Here is a 15,000-nt window from a genome sequence, read left to right on the forward strand (position 1 = left end):
TAACAGAAAATGTCCTGGTGTCTGATGGGGACCTGATGGAAAGAGCTAGCGGAGAAACAGTGAAAATTTAAATAAAAGTTTTGTTTACAAAATTGAGATGCATGCAAATTATTCATGTATGAATTTACATAAATTAATTTAGTCAGTCAATCAAAACGGTTAGACAATGTGTTCAGTCTGAAAGCCGCCCCCAGGTTGAGCACCCCAATCTGTTCTGCTGAAACTGTTCAAACTGGTGTTACTGCTATTAATGAGTATAGACTATTAGAACACCAATTACCAACATGCAAATTAGATCAAATGAATATTTATGCTTTATCACATCCTAAATTACACAAACGAACTGCAACCAAGAAAATCAGGAAAACACAGAGCCGGTTGTCACGCGATTCACTCGACCTTCATAAACCAAATCAGCTAAAACCAGACATAACAAACATCAGGCTGTTTAATATAATATAATATAATATAATATAATATAATACAATATAGGGAGGGTAGTGGTAGCCCAAAGCTAGCCCAGAAAGGGAGGTGGAGGCCCAGAAAAAGTGATGATGGAGAAAATAGGTGTGGTCTAAGATTGGAGAAAGCTGATGCTCCCAAACGACCCGAGTGTCAGAGTGAGAAATCAAAAAACAGGAAATACACTCACTCTTTATTCCTTTAGAGCCGATACATCTGTAGACCTGAAAATTACCCCAAAACCCAGAATCTCACCGAGCCAGAGAGGAGCAGAATGGACGTAATGAACGGAGCTGCTTCTTCTGTAACTCCAGCTGTTTGCAGCTGCTGACCGTGCTGAGAGGTTCAGTCCAGCAGTAGCTGCAGTTCCACTAACTGATGAACATCATTATCCTGAACACAGCAGGTTCACAGAATACACACACACACACACACACACACTCCACTGTGTTGTGTTCACTATAATCACGTATAGAAAACAACAAACCAGAGTAAAAATAAATGAGATTAATAAAAATAGAAGAATTCAGAATAAAAATGTAATTAATAACGTAATTACTGTAATTACTGTAATATGAAGCAGCTAGGGATGAAACGGTCATAAAAGTGTGTTGAAACACACACACACACACACACACACACACACACACACACACACACACACACACACACACAGTATAAATATCATTATTGCAGTCATTACCACACTTCTGACTGATGCCACATTTCCAGCACTGCAGGACTGTAGCAGTTTTTATGAAATATGAATGTTTACGGCCCTGTTTTGTGTTATTGTTGATTGTTTGTGTTTTTGTTTACCTGCTGCTGTACAAGACTCTCGTTTGTTGTTCTGTGGTTCTGCTCTGTTGACCTGAAGCAGGATTTCTCAGAGAACCAAAAGCCCGAAGGTTCAGACCTCAAACCCAAACCGCTGGTTAGCATCTCCAAAGTCTGGCTAGACGGAGAAGTTCAGCTTAGTGAAATAAACTCCAGACCCTGTTTAATGTTGTTGTTTGTGGGTTTATCTGCTTTACCTGCCAGTTTTGTTTGTGGAATCTGTAAAGTGACTGTGGGGTTGAGGAAGGTACTGTAACTGCTATTGTTATTAATATTAATATCTGTCAGTCAGTAACTGATTTGTTTGAGGTTCTTTTGAGGAAGTTAATGTTTAGTTTAGCAGCTCATGAAGCTCAATCACACTTCTTTGTGGACGCTGGGTCCTCCCTGTGCTGGGTGGTCAGCACTGACTGGCTCTGACCTCACAGACGTGACTCAGGGCATAGTGATCCGACCATAAGCACATAACGTCAAAATGGAGTTTACTTACCACCTTCACCTTCACCGTCATCATCTTCATCGTCAGACACTGGTGGGAGAAGATTTGTGAAGAAAGCAACACCAGCACGGAAACTGAATCGAGCAGAACTACCTACTTCATACCAATCATTTATTCCACGTTTTACATAAATTATAGGCAAAATTACACGACTGTCTGCTGCTGTCCCGTGAGTGGAGGGGGCTGAGGGGCTGAGACAGACAGACAGATACAAAAGGGCTGGAAACAACAGAAATATGAAGAAATCAAACAAATCGAGATAAAAACCACATGAGGTGAACACACACGCTTAAATAGCAGAAGCAGGACCGGAGGAAAGCCTCGAGGAAGCAGCTCAAATACAGCAGAAACACACAGTACTGATCCACATACAGAGTCTCCAAAAACACATCTAATACACAGCTGTTTTAATCCAGTTTTAATAGCGATGCACTGCTGAAAAGCACGCTCCAATTCTAATCACAGAACATCTCAAAGTTGGGCAACACTGGCATTCACAATAGAGCTCAACAAGTTTATTAACAATTCATTTGAATCCACTTTAATATCTATATATTAACTTAACTGTGCACTGAAAAAAACAAGGTATTGCTTTTACAGGTGTCCGGCCTGCATTTCCACACGTATTAAACACAGTTACTCTCAGAGGTAAAGTCAGAACAGTGGGAATGTGCTTAACTGATGTGGAAATGCAGGTCTGAATCAGGAGAATTCAACACAGCACTCTTTTTACAGAGTAGAGAGTGAGATACACGCCATCCACCCCCCTGAAATAAGTGCTCTCTACAGAAAGAGTCAAAACAGGAGATCTCCCAAAATTCTCTGCATAAATAAGGGCTTGAGATAAAAACTCATACAGAGGGGGGGGGGGGGGGGTGGGGGGGGGTGGGGGGGTGTGAAACTGGTTCTAGATAATATCCTCCAGTCAGAGCTGGAGTTCTACAGTGGAGGTTCTAGATAAGCTCCTCCAGTCAGAGCTGTGGTTCTACAGTGGAGGTGAAGGGAAGCAGACGTCTGAAGCTCTACTAAAAGCTCCTCACAGAAAGTTCTTCACCTAATGGTGATGAAGACGCTGCCTGATGCCTGAGACACTGTTCTACCAGAGTTCTGAGAAGAGTTCGGCTCTAGAACCTGCTTTTAGAACCAGATCATTAAAATGGTGGAGGGATACATGCTGCAGGGTGTAGTGCAGCTACAGAAAGTAGTCCCTAAAGAAAACTGGATTAGTTCAGATTCTCTATTCTTCACTATTTTACCCTCATCATCATCATCATCATCATCATCATCATTCCATATAAAACTCAGAAGACTCGTGTAGCTTCACTGGTGGGTTTGGATAGGAGATAAATTATGGGCTGTATCTGTGTTGTAGTCATGGCGACCGACGCCTGCTTCCATTCACCTCCACTGTAGAGAGATCAGAGTGGGTCAGGTTCTCTACAGTGAAGCTCAGTTTCACACCGAACCCCCGACTCTGACCGAGCTCAAACACTTATTCTGAGAATTCCAGGGAAAAATGGGTGGAGTTCCCCTTTCAGGTGTTCAGATTACCACAGCATCAACACTACCACTTACGAACACCAGTGGCTTACTTTCAATCTGATGAGGGTGGAGGTAAACTGTTTACAGTGGTCAATATTTACAGGAGGGATGTTTTAGGATTACAAATAGGGATTTCATTTGAATGCTGAGTTTATTGGAGTGATGACAGGGACAGACGTTTCAAGATAAATTTAAAAACAAACATCGAGAACGAACGAAAAATAGATAACTAGAGGAAAACTCTCTCTGTATAGTGACCAACATTTCATCAAGTGAAAGAGTCTGATGCATTTCTGATACACATGCAAGATCTGAAAGAACAGTATTGTACAAAATAATAATTACAGTTATATCAAAAACAATGCACTTTCCATAGCACCTCATGTTTTGGGTATTTCGCACACTGCTGAGAGTGTTTACTGGGAAGCACCTGGAGGAACTTTGAAGGACTGTGGGGTTGGGATGAAGGTGGGAAATGAACCCCTTAAACTGCAGGTCATTCACTAATCAGGGACATTAAAGGGGAAGTTCAGTCAAAAGTGCTAATGCTGCTAGCAATGAATTAACATGATCAATCACTAATTAAAGGAAGACTAGTCACCCCCTCAGATATGATGACATGTCTTGAAGGTGGAGGAGGAAACATCATCAGAAGGTGGCAGGAGTGTCCCTTTAATGTTATGTCAGTTTTATAATGCTAATTGCAGGTTGTGTCACTGTTAGCTATATTAGCATGGCTGGTTAAACTACCCCTTTAAGAGCTATTCGCTCGTGTATAATCTGAATGGTTCAGTAATTTGAAACTCCCCTGAGAGCGAATGGACTCCCATCCAGACCTTTAACAGTTTAAGGGGTTAAACTTGGTTGTAGAATTTGGGATTAGGACTAAGATCAGGGCTGGCACTAGGATTAGTGTTGTAATACTGTAGAACTGTTATACCGGGCTCGCTGGTTGGATGTTGGTTGTTGGGGTGGAGAAAGGGAGTGATCCTCCATTGGTTTGGGTTGAAAGTGCACCACTGTTCTCCAGTCAGTTCACGTCTTTTTTTCCTCATGTTGGTTCTCCGAGAGCAGGTTTCAGTCGTTTCTGGCCACACGAGGGTGATGAAGAACATTCCCTTGATGGTTACGCAGTGTGGGCGCTGGTGTTAGCCAGCAGAAGTGTGTGTGTGTGTGTGTGAGGCGATGGTGGCTGTCCACGCGCCTCGACCCGTCCTGGCCCAAGGAAGCCCTTTAGCCGAGGAAGCAGACCGGGCCTACCTCAAACCCAAACCGCTGGTTAGCATCTCCAAAGTCATTCAGCATGACGTCGATGATGGGCACCTGGTCGATGCGGGGCGTGTTTATCTCCAGCACGGTCTTCGCGTAGCCCTGCTTCAGCTGGGGAGAGGAACAGACACGCCTTCATCAGTGCTCGCTAAACTCCATCAACATTCAGCTCTAATAACAACAACAACAACAACAACAACAACAACAACAACCAGTCAGACAGTCTAATCCAAACCCTGTCCCACACGCTCACCCTGCAACCCTGCAGACTCAGCTTCTCAGGAAAGAAATGATGCTGAGATCTAATCTCTCACTGTCGGACTGTCAGACTGAGATCTGCACATTTCTACAGGTTTCATTTGATCAACTGATTATTAGTATTATCCTGTTCTCTTATTCTAAGCATTTATTAAAGTGCATACACTTATCCTGGCTAATTTCTCAAACTTGTGTGAAATAAATCACACTCAGTGGATAAAGTGTCTGAAAGGCTTCACGTTTGTGTGGTTTTATGTCCCAGATATGATCATCATTCATTTTTACTGTTTTCCAGCCTTAACATTGATTCTACTGTGCCTTTAACACTGACGTATGTAGATGAGCTCTGGTCTCTGCTCTTTAAGTTCATAAGGCACTCTTTGGAATATCCAATATTAGTGAGTGTGGCTAACCTGTGGTAGGCTGATTAAGATATGTAAATGAGCTCATTTTTGAGATATTTTAGAGAAACAATGAATTCATAATAGGCTGTGTGTGCAGTTTAGTTTCTGCTGTATATAATAACAGATTTTTAAATACTGTTATCAAGATGAAGGACTGATCACATCGCCAGCATGCTGGATATACACAGCCCTGTTAGACTCAGATCAGAGAGTCTGAGTCACCTGGAATCACCTTTTCATTCACTTCAGTCTGATCACAAAATAAGACTCTACTTCTGCCCAAATTCAGAAGCTCCTGTTCTGCTGACTCTGGACTGGAGGAGTAGAACTGGCTCTGTGGAGGGGGATCTGCTGGGGTGACAGCTGTGAGCTCTAAGGGTTAAAGGGTTGGGAGCTTCAGTAAAGAGGGTGAAATCCCTGCAGCTTTACCGAGCAGCCGTCTGAGAGGGCCTTGATAAACGGATTGTTGTCGTAGGACATCTCCTCGTCGTTGGAGCCGAGGAAGCGCAGCGCCTTGTCGTAGCCGCCGGCTTTGGCGTCGTACCAGGCCGCGGACTGGTGGCAGATGTAGGTAAAGTTCTGCCGGGCTGAGGAGCTCAGCAGTTTGAGGAACGTCATCTGGACTGAGGTGATTGAATTGTCCTCCATGTCCACGTAGGAGAGCTGTGGAGCAGGACAGGCGTCAGACAAACTCGAGCATGAGCAGACACACCGAACACAAATCAGCCTAAATCTGTGACACTCACTATTTTCCCACGCTTGAATTCACTGAACCAGGAACCCGGGCTCTCCTTCGGCCAGTTCGATATTCTAACCTGTGGGGAGAGAGAGGTGAAGAACGTCTCAGATAAAAGTAAAGAAGATCTGATTTTATTTCACCTGAACATCACCCCCCTCTCAAGCCCCGCCCACGAACATGTTCATCCACACCAGTAAGAGGCTCAGCTACAAAGAACATCGGTGGCCAAAGAACACACTGGTGGGCGGAGCCTGTATTTTGGGTTACTGTATTTTAGGGTAGGGCGCTCACCCCTGAGGACTTTTTATCGGGGTTGATGCAGGTTTCCCCTCCTGCAGTGAAGTTACAGTACACTTTAAAGGAGTCTCCGATACATCCCATATTGGGATCGATCCAGTATTCCCCTGCAAAACACAACACACACACACACACACACACACACACACACACACACAGTTAACCCTCTTCTCAGCGTCTGTTTAACCATTTAGGTGAGCAGCTGTTAGTGAGGGCTGTACTGAATGTATTATTGTTATATCAATAACTAAAATGAGCAGTAATACGCTGTGTATACATACTTTTATAAACACTAACACACAGATGACTGTCGCCACTGTGTTTCTTATTATTAGAATTATGTCTTGTGTTTCTTTATAACAGCAAACATTAAACAAATGAAAAAAGTAAAGGATTGTAGCGCTGCTACAGTGAACTTATTCTATAACTGCGTAAACACATTTATTATACATTTATCATATTACACTATAATATTAATACATCAGTAGTTGTCTGTAATACATGATTAATATCAACAAACATAATTACATCTAAAATGTAATAATTTAGAATTTATAGAATTTCTTTTAAACACCAGTAACTTTTCCTACCGTTGGGGAAGTCCGGCTGACTGAGCTGCAGGTCTTTGCAGGTTCTGGCCGGGTTGTCCTGCGTGCCCAGAGGGAACTTCATGCGCTCAATGTCCTGCTTCAGGTTGTTGAGGGAGCCGAAGACGTCCTCCATTCCCTCCATTCCCTCCAAACCATAGTCCATCATTGCGGCCGCCTCGTCGTCCTGCATGTCCGGAGACCTCCTCGACTTCTTGTTCATCTGAATAGGCAGTGGCTGGATGATGTCTCCAGGAGGACCCTGACAAAAACCCAGAACCAACTGTTAATGATGCTTCTACAGAAAAACCTGTTTCTGTGAACCCAGCAGAACACAAACTGGACCTCAGGCCTTTCCACACAACATGGAAATTCACTGTAAATGTAATTAACTACATCATTAATTATGTAATTACACTGTATAACTGGACTGTGACCAAGTGTGTGATATTCAGTGACAGTATTACTTACGGGTGCTCCAGGAGGTCCCATCACACCAGGCTCTCCCTTCTGACCTGCGGGACCCTTTAGAAACATAAAATATCAGGTCAGGTTGTGAAATCACCAAATATTTAGACACTTAATCTGATGTGATATGTGTGTGTGTGTGTGTGTGTGTGTGTGTGTGTGTGAATAACAGTTAATACATGTGTTATAAACTAATGTTGTCTTAAATGGAGTGTGAGTTAATATTACAGCTGTTCAGTTACTTACAAATGATCCCTTAGATCCCTTCTGACCTTGTGTTCCCTGTTGAGCAGAGAGAGCGGAAAGGTTAATCACTGGTCATGAAGGGGTTAACATGCAGTGTATTTTAACACTTTACTGAATTAAACGTACAGGAATACCAGGAGGACCCGGAGGACCAACAGGACCAGGAGTTCCGCCAAGACCCTGCATTAAAATACAGACATCATTACTGAGTGCCCCAATTCAGAAAGACCCGTCACTGTCAGCATTCGGGCTCCAGGATATACAAATCATGTGACAGCAGGATCGACTGGAGACAGGAGATCATATTTAATATTTTATAATAATATTTAAAAAACAGGTACAGAATTAGCTGAGAGTGATTTTTCAGTAAGTGTGCTGACACAGCTGCTGGTGTGTAGGCTGGCTGAAGGTACGTGTGTGTGTAGGTGGGTTGATGGTCACTTACAGGGTCACCTTTTCCTCCAGCTGTTCCTTGAGGTCCAGGTAAGCCTCTGTCTCCCTTCTCTCCTGACTCACCTGGAGGTCCAATCAGACCAATCAGACCAGGATGACCCTGTGGAGAGAAAACACCACATTACCACCTTCATCTCTAACCATCCAGCCAGACTCCGCCTGCGGCTCTGAACCAATAACCACAGGTCATCATTTTGAACATGGACAGGTGGGTTTATAGCTGCTGTGATGTGTGAGCTGTTTTGTGGCACTTATATCCTCTTGGCTCGCTACAATACTAACACACTCCAGCGACGCCTCCATGCCTGCTCACAAAGCAGATTTATGAGTGTATGCTGCGGTGGTTATGAATCGCAGGCCAGCTAAGAGTTTAATCACCATCTGTCAGACTGAAAGCACAACTCTGGAATATATAGTTATAAAAGCCTCACGATTTAAAAGCATCCACCTGAGCTCAGCATGTGGGCTGAGGAGCCTCTATTCACCTATACAATATATTAAAAGATGCTAAATAATAGAAATGGCCATTTGTGTGCATACGAAGGTCACTGAAACACCCTGATGGTCTGTAAAGATGTGTTGGTTTATTATAAATGAGAGGGTTTGAATGGAAGCCGAAACTGCACCTTTTCACCCTTAGAGCCTGGATCACCTTTCAAACCGGGCAGACCAGGAGGACCCTACATGTGCAGGAAAAAAGACACATCATCAACCAGAGTAATATTGTTCAACAAAAGTACGCAGTCCTATTTAAAGTGAGAAGTGTAGATTTGGGCATGGTTTCTGACCAGTGGTCCAGGAGGTCCGTCTTGACCAGAAGCTCCAGGAAGTCCTTGCTCTCCCTATAGGATATAAATCATCTATTAGACCTTAATAAACAAATTAACAGAGTTGTTTACTTCCTTTTAGTCATACAGTCGAACAGTTTGTGCTGGTGAGGGGTGTTAGCAGTGTATCCTTCATATCTTACCACAGGGCCAGGGATGCCCCTTAGACCCTCAGCGCCAGGCTTTCCAGGTGGTCCCTGAGGGCCAACAGGTCCAGTTTTACCCACAGGTCCTTCAGCACCTGGATCACCCTGCAGGGATAAAAGAGAAATCAGTGCATCAACCAACCTGCAATACTCCTGTAGTTCCTCTTTTACAGAGTAACCGACAATTAAACACTATACTGCAGCTTTACTGGAAAGACCTCAGACTCGGTTTAATCAGCTCATGCATCCAGTTCTGAGTTCTGTGCCTTTCTAATGGAAATAGAGAAAAATATAGATTTCCCATCACCCCCTGACAGAACTCACAGAGCGGATTAAACTATCTTGGCATCCAATTAGTGTGTGATGTGTGGAGAGATACGTGGTCCTGCCCGCAGTCTGAAGCGCTCAGTGTTTAACTGAAAGGCAGAGCCCTGCATGTGTGACTAGACCTCAGAACCTGAACACTTTCTGAACAGGATGGAAAGTCCTGTCTGTTCTTTTAGGGGTAGTGTGAGTTTAATGGACAGCTGTTTGGTCACTGACACACAGCGGGCAGATTCGGCCTTACCTTCGAGCCTTTTTCTCCCTGCTTCCCTTCGGTTCCGGCTGGACCAATGGAACCCTATAAGAGAGATGTGTTGAAGGGATAGTATGGCAAAAACACACTGCACAAATAAAATGTCAATATATGTTTACTTCTTAGATTTATAGTGGAATATAATAAACTCAGCAGTGAGGATTAGTTTTGATGTAGCTGAGCTCATGCACACAATAAACGATATGCAGACATAAACCCAACAAAGTAGAAAATACGTAAAGCTGAATGAGTCATATTTATTTAAGGTTAATGGCAGATGTATATCTGTACCACATCACAAATACCTCACTGATTAGCCTGGTGCTAAATGCATGCATAAATAATAGAGGCATCACTAATAGACCTGCGTCTGTGGTTTCTTACACTGTATGACTTCGTGTTCTCTATAAACAGGGTTCCAGATGATCAGCGCTGCTGTTTTTAGCTCTGTTATGCTCTTTAGTCTCTAAAGTAACTTAATACAGCAGAGGTTAGAGAACGCACAGAGTGGAAAAGTGTTAATCCAAGCTGTTCAAATGAAACTGCTCATTTATGCAGAGCTAACAGATCCACTCAGCAATCAGGAGACAGATGAACATCGCCACCGAACCCAAAACACATCGTACCTGAGGCTGAATGCTACTGTGGAAATACTCTCCATGAAAACACAGCCTAATTTCAACTTCCAACACAAACTGAGATTTATTAGACTGTTCAGATCGGACCTTTCAGTCCAGATGGTTTGGTTTGTGGAGGTAAGCAGTTGTCATATGAAACGACCAGCCTGCACACTAATCCTAATCATCCTAATCAATAACCATACAGAAGTAAACTAGCACCAATCCATTTTCTATTCACTCCTAGCAAAAAAAATAAAGTATTCTACACCAAAAGCTGGTTCTGTTTGAATGAGCTGATGTGCAAAAATCTTATATCTCCAAAATGCAATTTTACAGGAGAACCCTCTTAACGTTTAATGGGCGTTAATGTGCAGTTGAGCATTTCTATTGGTATAAACATTCAATACAGCATGCAATTTAAAGAGCAACTATCAGATTCATATTACTTCAAACTGTCACAAACAGCAAAGTGGAAATACAAGGTTTCTGGGTGATGTTGACTGATTCTGCTGAGATCGTAATCCAAGGGAAGTCTTAATGATCACTGAAGAAATGAGTGCTGCATAAAAGAACTGCTTATCCTTTATTTTCTGGTGTGTTGAGCCAAACGCCCCTCTGACAGCGGCAGATAGAGGCTGTTTCAGGGACAGTACGTTGTTACAGTGCTGAAATGGGGCAGGACATGAACGCAGTATTAGGATGAGGTGGTAATCTATTCCGGGCTGAGTCTCCAGGATGCAGCCTCATGAGCCGGAGACCAAAATGACAGCTTCATTTCCTCCTGATATCGTACCGCTTCCACTCAGCTGTCACTCAACTGATCTGGGGTCAATATTCTAACAGGAAATTCATAAACGTCAGCCAGCCTCGGGCCGGTCCCACAGCAGAGAAAGTGGGACGTTTATTTAGGGGAGAATTTCAGTAAATAAGACAAAATATGATCAATTGTGAATCGATACATAAAATATTTGATGAATCTGGATTGACTGCATATAAAATTTGCAATTTGTCGTGATTAACAACACAAATGCATGACTAGTCTTGATGAACTGCAGCAGAATCTAAATGGACTCTTCTAAATATTTGTCAGCCCTAAACAGCATCTCCACATGGACTTACTAAAAGAATAGCTCTCCTGAAATGAATCAAACGGCCGGCCATTAGAAACACATCTAGGCCGGCTCGGATTCTGACTGTGCACCCCTAGTGAGGAGTGAAATTTGAAAGCAGGGCTCATTGATGGTCCGCTGTGAGGCGGTTTCCTGCTCTGGGTCAGTTTGAAGCTTTAGGGGTCCACTGTTTCCTGTTACACAGATTTACAGCCCATATCTTTGGAACAGATAATAAAAAAATCTAAACTTCTGCTCGTAAAACACTTTTAGTGCTTTTTGACAACAGAGTGCCACGGAGCTCATTTGGAGAAGTGGGTCCCAGCAGACGAGCCGCAGCAGAGCCAACAGAAACAGTCGTCACAAACAGAATTAAAACCACAGAACAAACAGCAGACTCGTTAGCTTTGGGGTACTCACTCTCTTCCCAGGGGGTCCCGGGGGGCCGGCTTCACCAGATGGACCAGGCGGACCCTGTGGTACAGGCAGAATGAATCTGGATTAGATTTGTGCGTCCAGTAATGAAGTCCTGTCCCCTTTGTATCAGCGAGCGATTCCCAATCAGAGCCTTTCAACTGTGTTTATATTGGTGTTTCCTGATTGTACCCAGATGCCAGTGTGCTGGCACGCTCTTCCTCTTTCTCAGTAAACGATAAGCCTGTTCTCAGAGGGAAAAGGTCAGCTCATGTTGTTTTGCATGCTTTGAATCAACTTTTTTTTTTAACAATATGACAGTATATCTTTGTCTCACTCTGTCGCTGACCCCCGGGTACATAGCGGTAATTAAATCAGCTTGGGGTTTGGGGTTAAATCTGAGTGGATCCGTCAATTATTCTGCAGCAGAAACGGTCTGGTTCCAGGGAGATCGCGTTCATCCTCACATGTGAAGAGAAGTCAATAACTTTGCGTGAAATACAATGAGGTTCTAGATCACAGCTGGCAGGCTTTAGCTTAGTACTGGGAGTGAAAAGTTGAGTAGATTTAGGTGAGAGGAAAAACGGACCCTGTTGTGGGCGGGGTTTCTGCACCTCAGCGCTTTGATGTGGGCGGAAACTCGTTGCAAATGTGTGTATACAAAATATTTGTGAATAAACAGGTACTTACAGGCTGACCAGCATCTCCATCATCTCCTTTATCCCCAGGAAGGCCGTCGAGTCCCTTTGAGAGGTAGAATCATTAAAATATTTTATTTTTCTCCAGAATCTTATCAATCATATTGACTTTCATAGTTTCTAACAATGGAGATGTTACATAATGATTCATTGTGGTCTTTTGAATGATTTCCAAAATACGTGATTTAACTTACACCAACTCCAGGCTCACCAGGTGGACCTGGATCTCCAGGGAAGCCAATGGGTCCCTAAGAGGAAAAGGAGACTTGGTTTCATGTGGTGTAGAAAGACAGCTGGAATTTCTGTGCTAAAATCATTCGAACATATTTGTACTGTTTCTGTTTCGATATTCTGGTATTGACTTACAGTACAGATACACACGGTCCCTGAGCTTTATGCTTATTTAGGTTTATTCTAGTCTAAAGAGAAAAGAAGGTGACAGGCAGACTCACCGGGTTTCCTTTTGGACCATCATCTCCAGGTGGTCCTCGCCCTCCGGCAGGCCCAGCAGCTCCAGGGGGTCCTGTCTCTCCTTTCTCTCCAATTTCACCTTTAGGACCCTAAAAAATGCACAGCGCCTGTTAAGCTAAACAGCTGTAGGCTGAATGGGTGGGGCTAAGAACTGCTGTAGGCTTAATGGATGGGGCTACACTGCTGTAAGCTGAATGGGTGGGGCTACACTGCTGTAGGCTGAATGGGTGGGGCTACACTGCTGTAGGCTGAATGGGTGGGGCTACACTGCTGTAGGCTGAATGGGTGGGGCTAAGAACTGCTGTAGGCTTAATGGATGGGGCTACACTGCTGTAGGCTGAATGGGTGGGGCTACACTGCTGTAGGCTGAATGGGTGGGGCTACACTGCTGTAGGCTGAATGGGTGGGGCTACACTGCTGTAGGCTGAATGGGTAGGGTTCTAGAAAGGCATGCACATGTTATAAAGTTGACTAAATGTAGTAAAATAAGAGATTCTCTGATGGAAAAGTTTAAGTCTAAGTAATGCAGCTACAGCCAGGCTGAAAGAACAGCAGACACAATCAATACAGTCCCAGCAGTTCAGGTGCTTTAATTTATAGTCTTAAGAATCGATGCTACCCCCAGCATCAGAGGTAGACACGATGCTGACCTCATATGCAGCAGCCGGCTTTTCTAATTTCCCCTGTTAAACAGAGGAGACAATAATAACCATCTGAAATGTCAATGATGTTTACTTGAGCAGGGGGGGTCACCACGGTGCTACAGGGCTTCAGTAAAATGTGAACAATGTGTTCCATAATTCATACGCCAACGAGTCTGAGTTAATAAACTCATAAGGGTCATTAACAATGCGTAGGTGGAGCTAAGAGCAGCTGTGCTCCCTGACTGTGGATAGGCTGAGCTCAATTATATGCATGCCAGGGTTTATTTTCTAAACAGCCTGCAGAGTTTATACACACACACTTACCCCCATACCAGGCTCTCCAGGAGGCCCTGGGTTGCCTGCTTCGCCTGTCTCACCCTGCAGAAAAGATCAGGATAAATTACTGTAGGCATGGCGACAGAATTAGCATGTTTACAGAAACACCTTCAATATTCATGAAATACCAGAAACCAAATTGCTGCGTGTCTCGTTTGGTAGGCTGACAGACAGACAGACAGACAGACAGAGCTGGCCTTCTCTGAATTAAGCATCGGCCTCATTACAGTTTAAGAGCAGAAATACAGACTCGCACCTTCTCTCCATTTCCTCCCATTGAACCGATACCACCAGGAGGGCCTTGAGCACCCTGCAAACACAACCAGCATTAACTCCAGCGATCAGCTCCAGCAGAGCCACCACTACACTACACCTTACACAGCTTTAACTCCGAGTACAACTGAGGAAACACTCACATCAGCTCCACTGGGCCCTTGAGGGCCTCTCGGTCCAGGAGGACCCGGCGGACCCTGTCAGAACACAGGAAGGTCAGCTCAGTTAACGTAAGTGAAACAGTGAAATCATCAAACGAGGCGTCAGAAACTCTCAGAGATGTTTTTGGACCTACCATGGCACCGACATCACCGGTCTCTCCCTTCTCACCTGGGGGTCCTGGTAATCCCTGTTATGGACAAGACAGGTGAGAAATCATCTGGTAAACCATAGCAACTGCGTAGCAACACCATAGCAACCTCTTGGAGGAGCAAAGCAAACATTTGGCAACCACCTACCAACACCATAGCAACCAAATGGAACAGCATAGCATGTTTATAGTTATTATTATTATCATCAGTATAGTAATTTATACACTAGATAACACCATCCCACAATACATTCACATGAGGCCCGCCCCACCCACTCCCAGTTTTGCACCACTGGTTGAGTGTGTGTGTGTGTGTGTGTGTGTGTGTGTGTGTGTACACTGTATGTGGTTGATTTGATGCTCACTGTGCCCAGAGTGTTTCAGTACCTGCAGACCGATGGGTCCTGGAAGTCCAGGGAATCCTCGAGGGCCTTCGTCTCCTTTTTGTCCGAACATTCCCTGCTGACCCCTGGGGCCTGACTCACCATCACTGCCCTGCAACACACACACACAC

The 15,000-nt window shown here is 44.0% G+C and overlaps 1 protein-coding gene across 1 annotated transcript in view; it reads right to left on the reverse strand.

The window, feature by feature from the left end:
- Positions 1-1,919: 1,919 nt before the first annotated feature.
- col11a1b (collagen, type XI, alpha 1b) overlaps positions 1,920-15,000 on the reverse strand; it is an 84,228-nt gene continuing 71,147 nt past the window's right edge. Inside the window, exons 46-67 of the mRNA XM_072669049.1 lie at positions 14,874-14,981; positions 14,472-14,525; positions 14,320-14,373; positions 14,160-14,213; positions 13,892-13,945; positions 12,905-13,012; positions 12,647-12,700; positions 12,445-12,498; positions 11,761-11,814; positions 9,603-9,656; positions 9,032-9,139; positions 8,850-8,903; positions 8,688-8,741; positions 8,054-8,161; positions 7,735-7,788; positions 7,609-7,644; positions 7,366-7,419; positions 6,898-7,156; positions 6,302-6,414; positions 6,018-6,086; positions 5,701-5,934; positions 1,920-4,720 (exon numbers count right to left, since the gene is read on the reverse strand). Of these exons, the coding sequence (XP_072525150.1) occupies positions 4,574-4,720; positions 5,701-5,934; positions 6,018-6,086; positions 6,302-6,414; positions 6,898-7,156; positions 7,366-7,419; positions 7,609-7,644; positions 7,735-7,788; positions 8,054-8,161; positions 8,688-8,741; positions 8,850-8,903; positions 9,032-9,139; positions 9,603-9,656; positions 11,761-11,814; positions 12,445-12,498; positions 12,647-12,700; positions 12,905-13,012; positions 13,892-13,945; positions 14,160-14,213; positions 14,320-14,373; positions 14,472-14,525; positions 14,874-14,981 (1,938 nt within the window). The 3' untranslated portion in view covers positions 1,920-4,573. The remainder of the gene's footprint in view (positions 4,721-5,700; positions 5,935-6,017; positions 6,087-6,301; positions 6,415-6,897; positions 7,157-7,365; positions 7,420-7,608; positions 7,645-7,734; positions 7,789-8,053; positions 8,162-8,687; positions 8,742-8,849; positions 8,904-9,031; positions 9,140-9,602; positions 9,657-11,760; positions 11,815-12,444; positions 12,499-12,646; positions 12,701-12,904; positions 13,013-13,891; positions 13,946-14,159; positions 14,214-14,319; positions 14,374-14,471; positions 14,526-14,873; positions 14,982-15,000) is intronic.

Source organism: Salminus brasiliensis, chromosome 23 (assembly GCF_030463535.1).
Source record: "Salminus brasiliensis chromosome 23, fSalBra1.hap2, whole genome shotgun sequence".
Classification (NCBI taxonomy): Eukaryota; Metazoa; Chordata; class Actinopteri; order Characiformes; family Bryconidae; genus Salminus; species Salminus brasiliensis.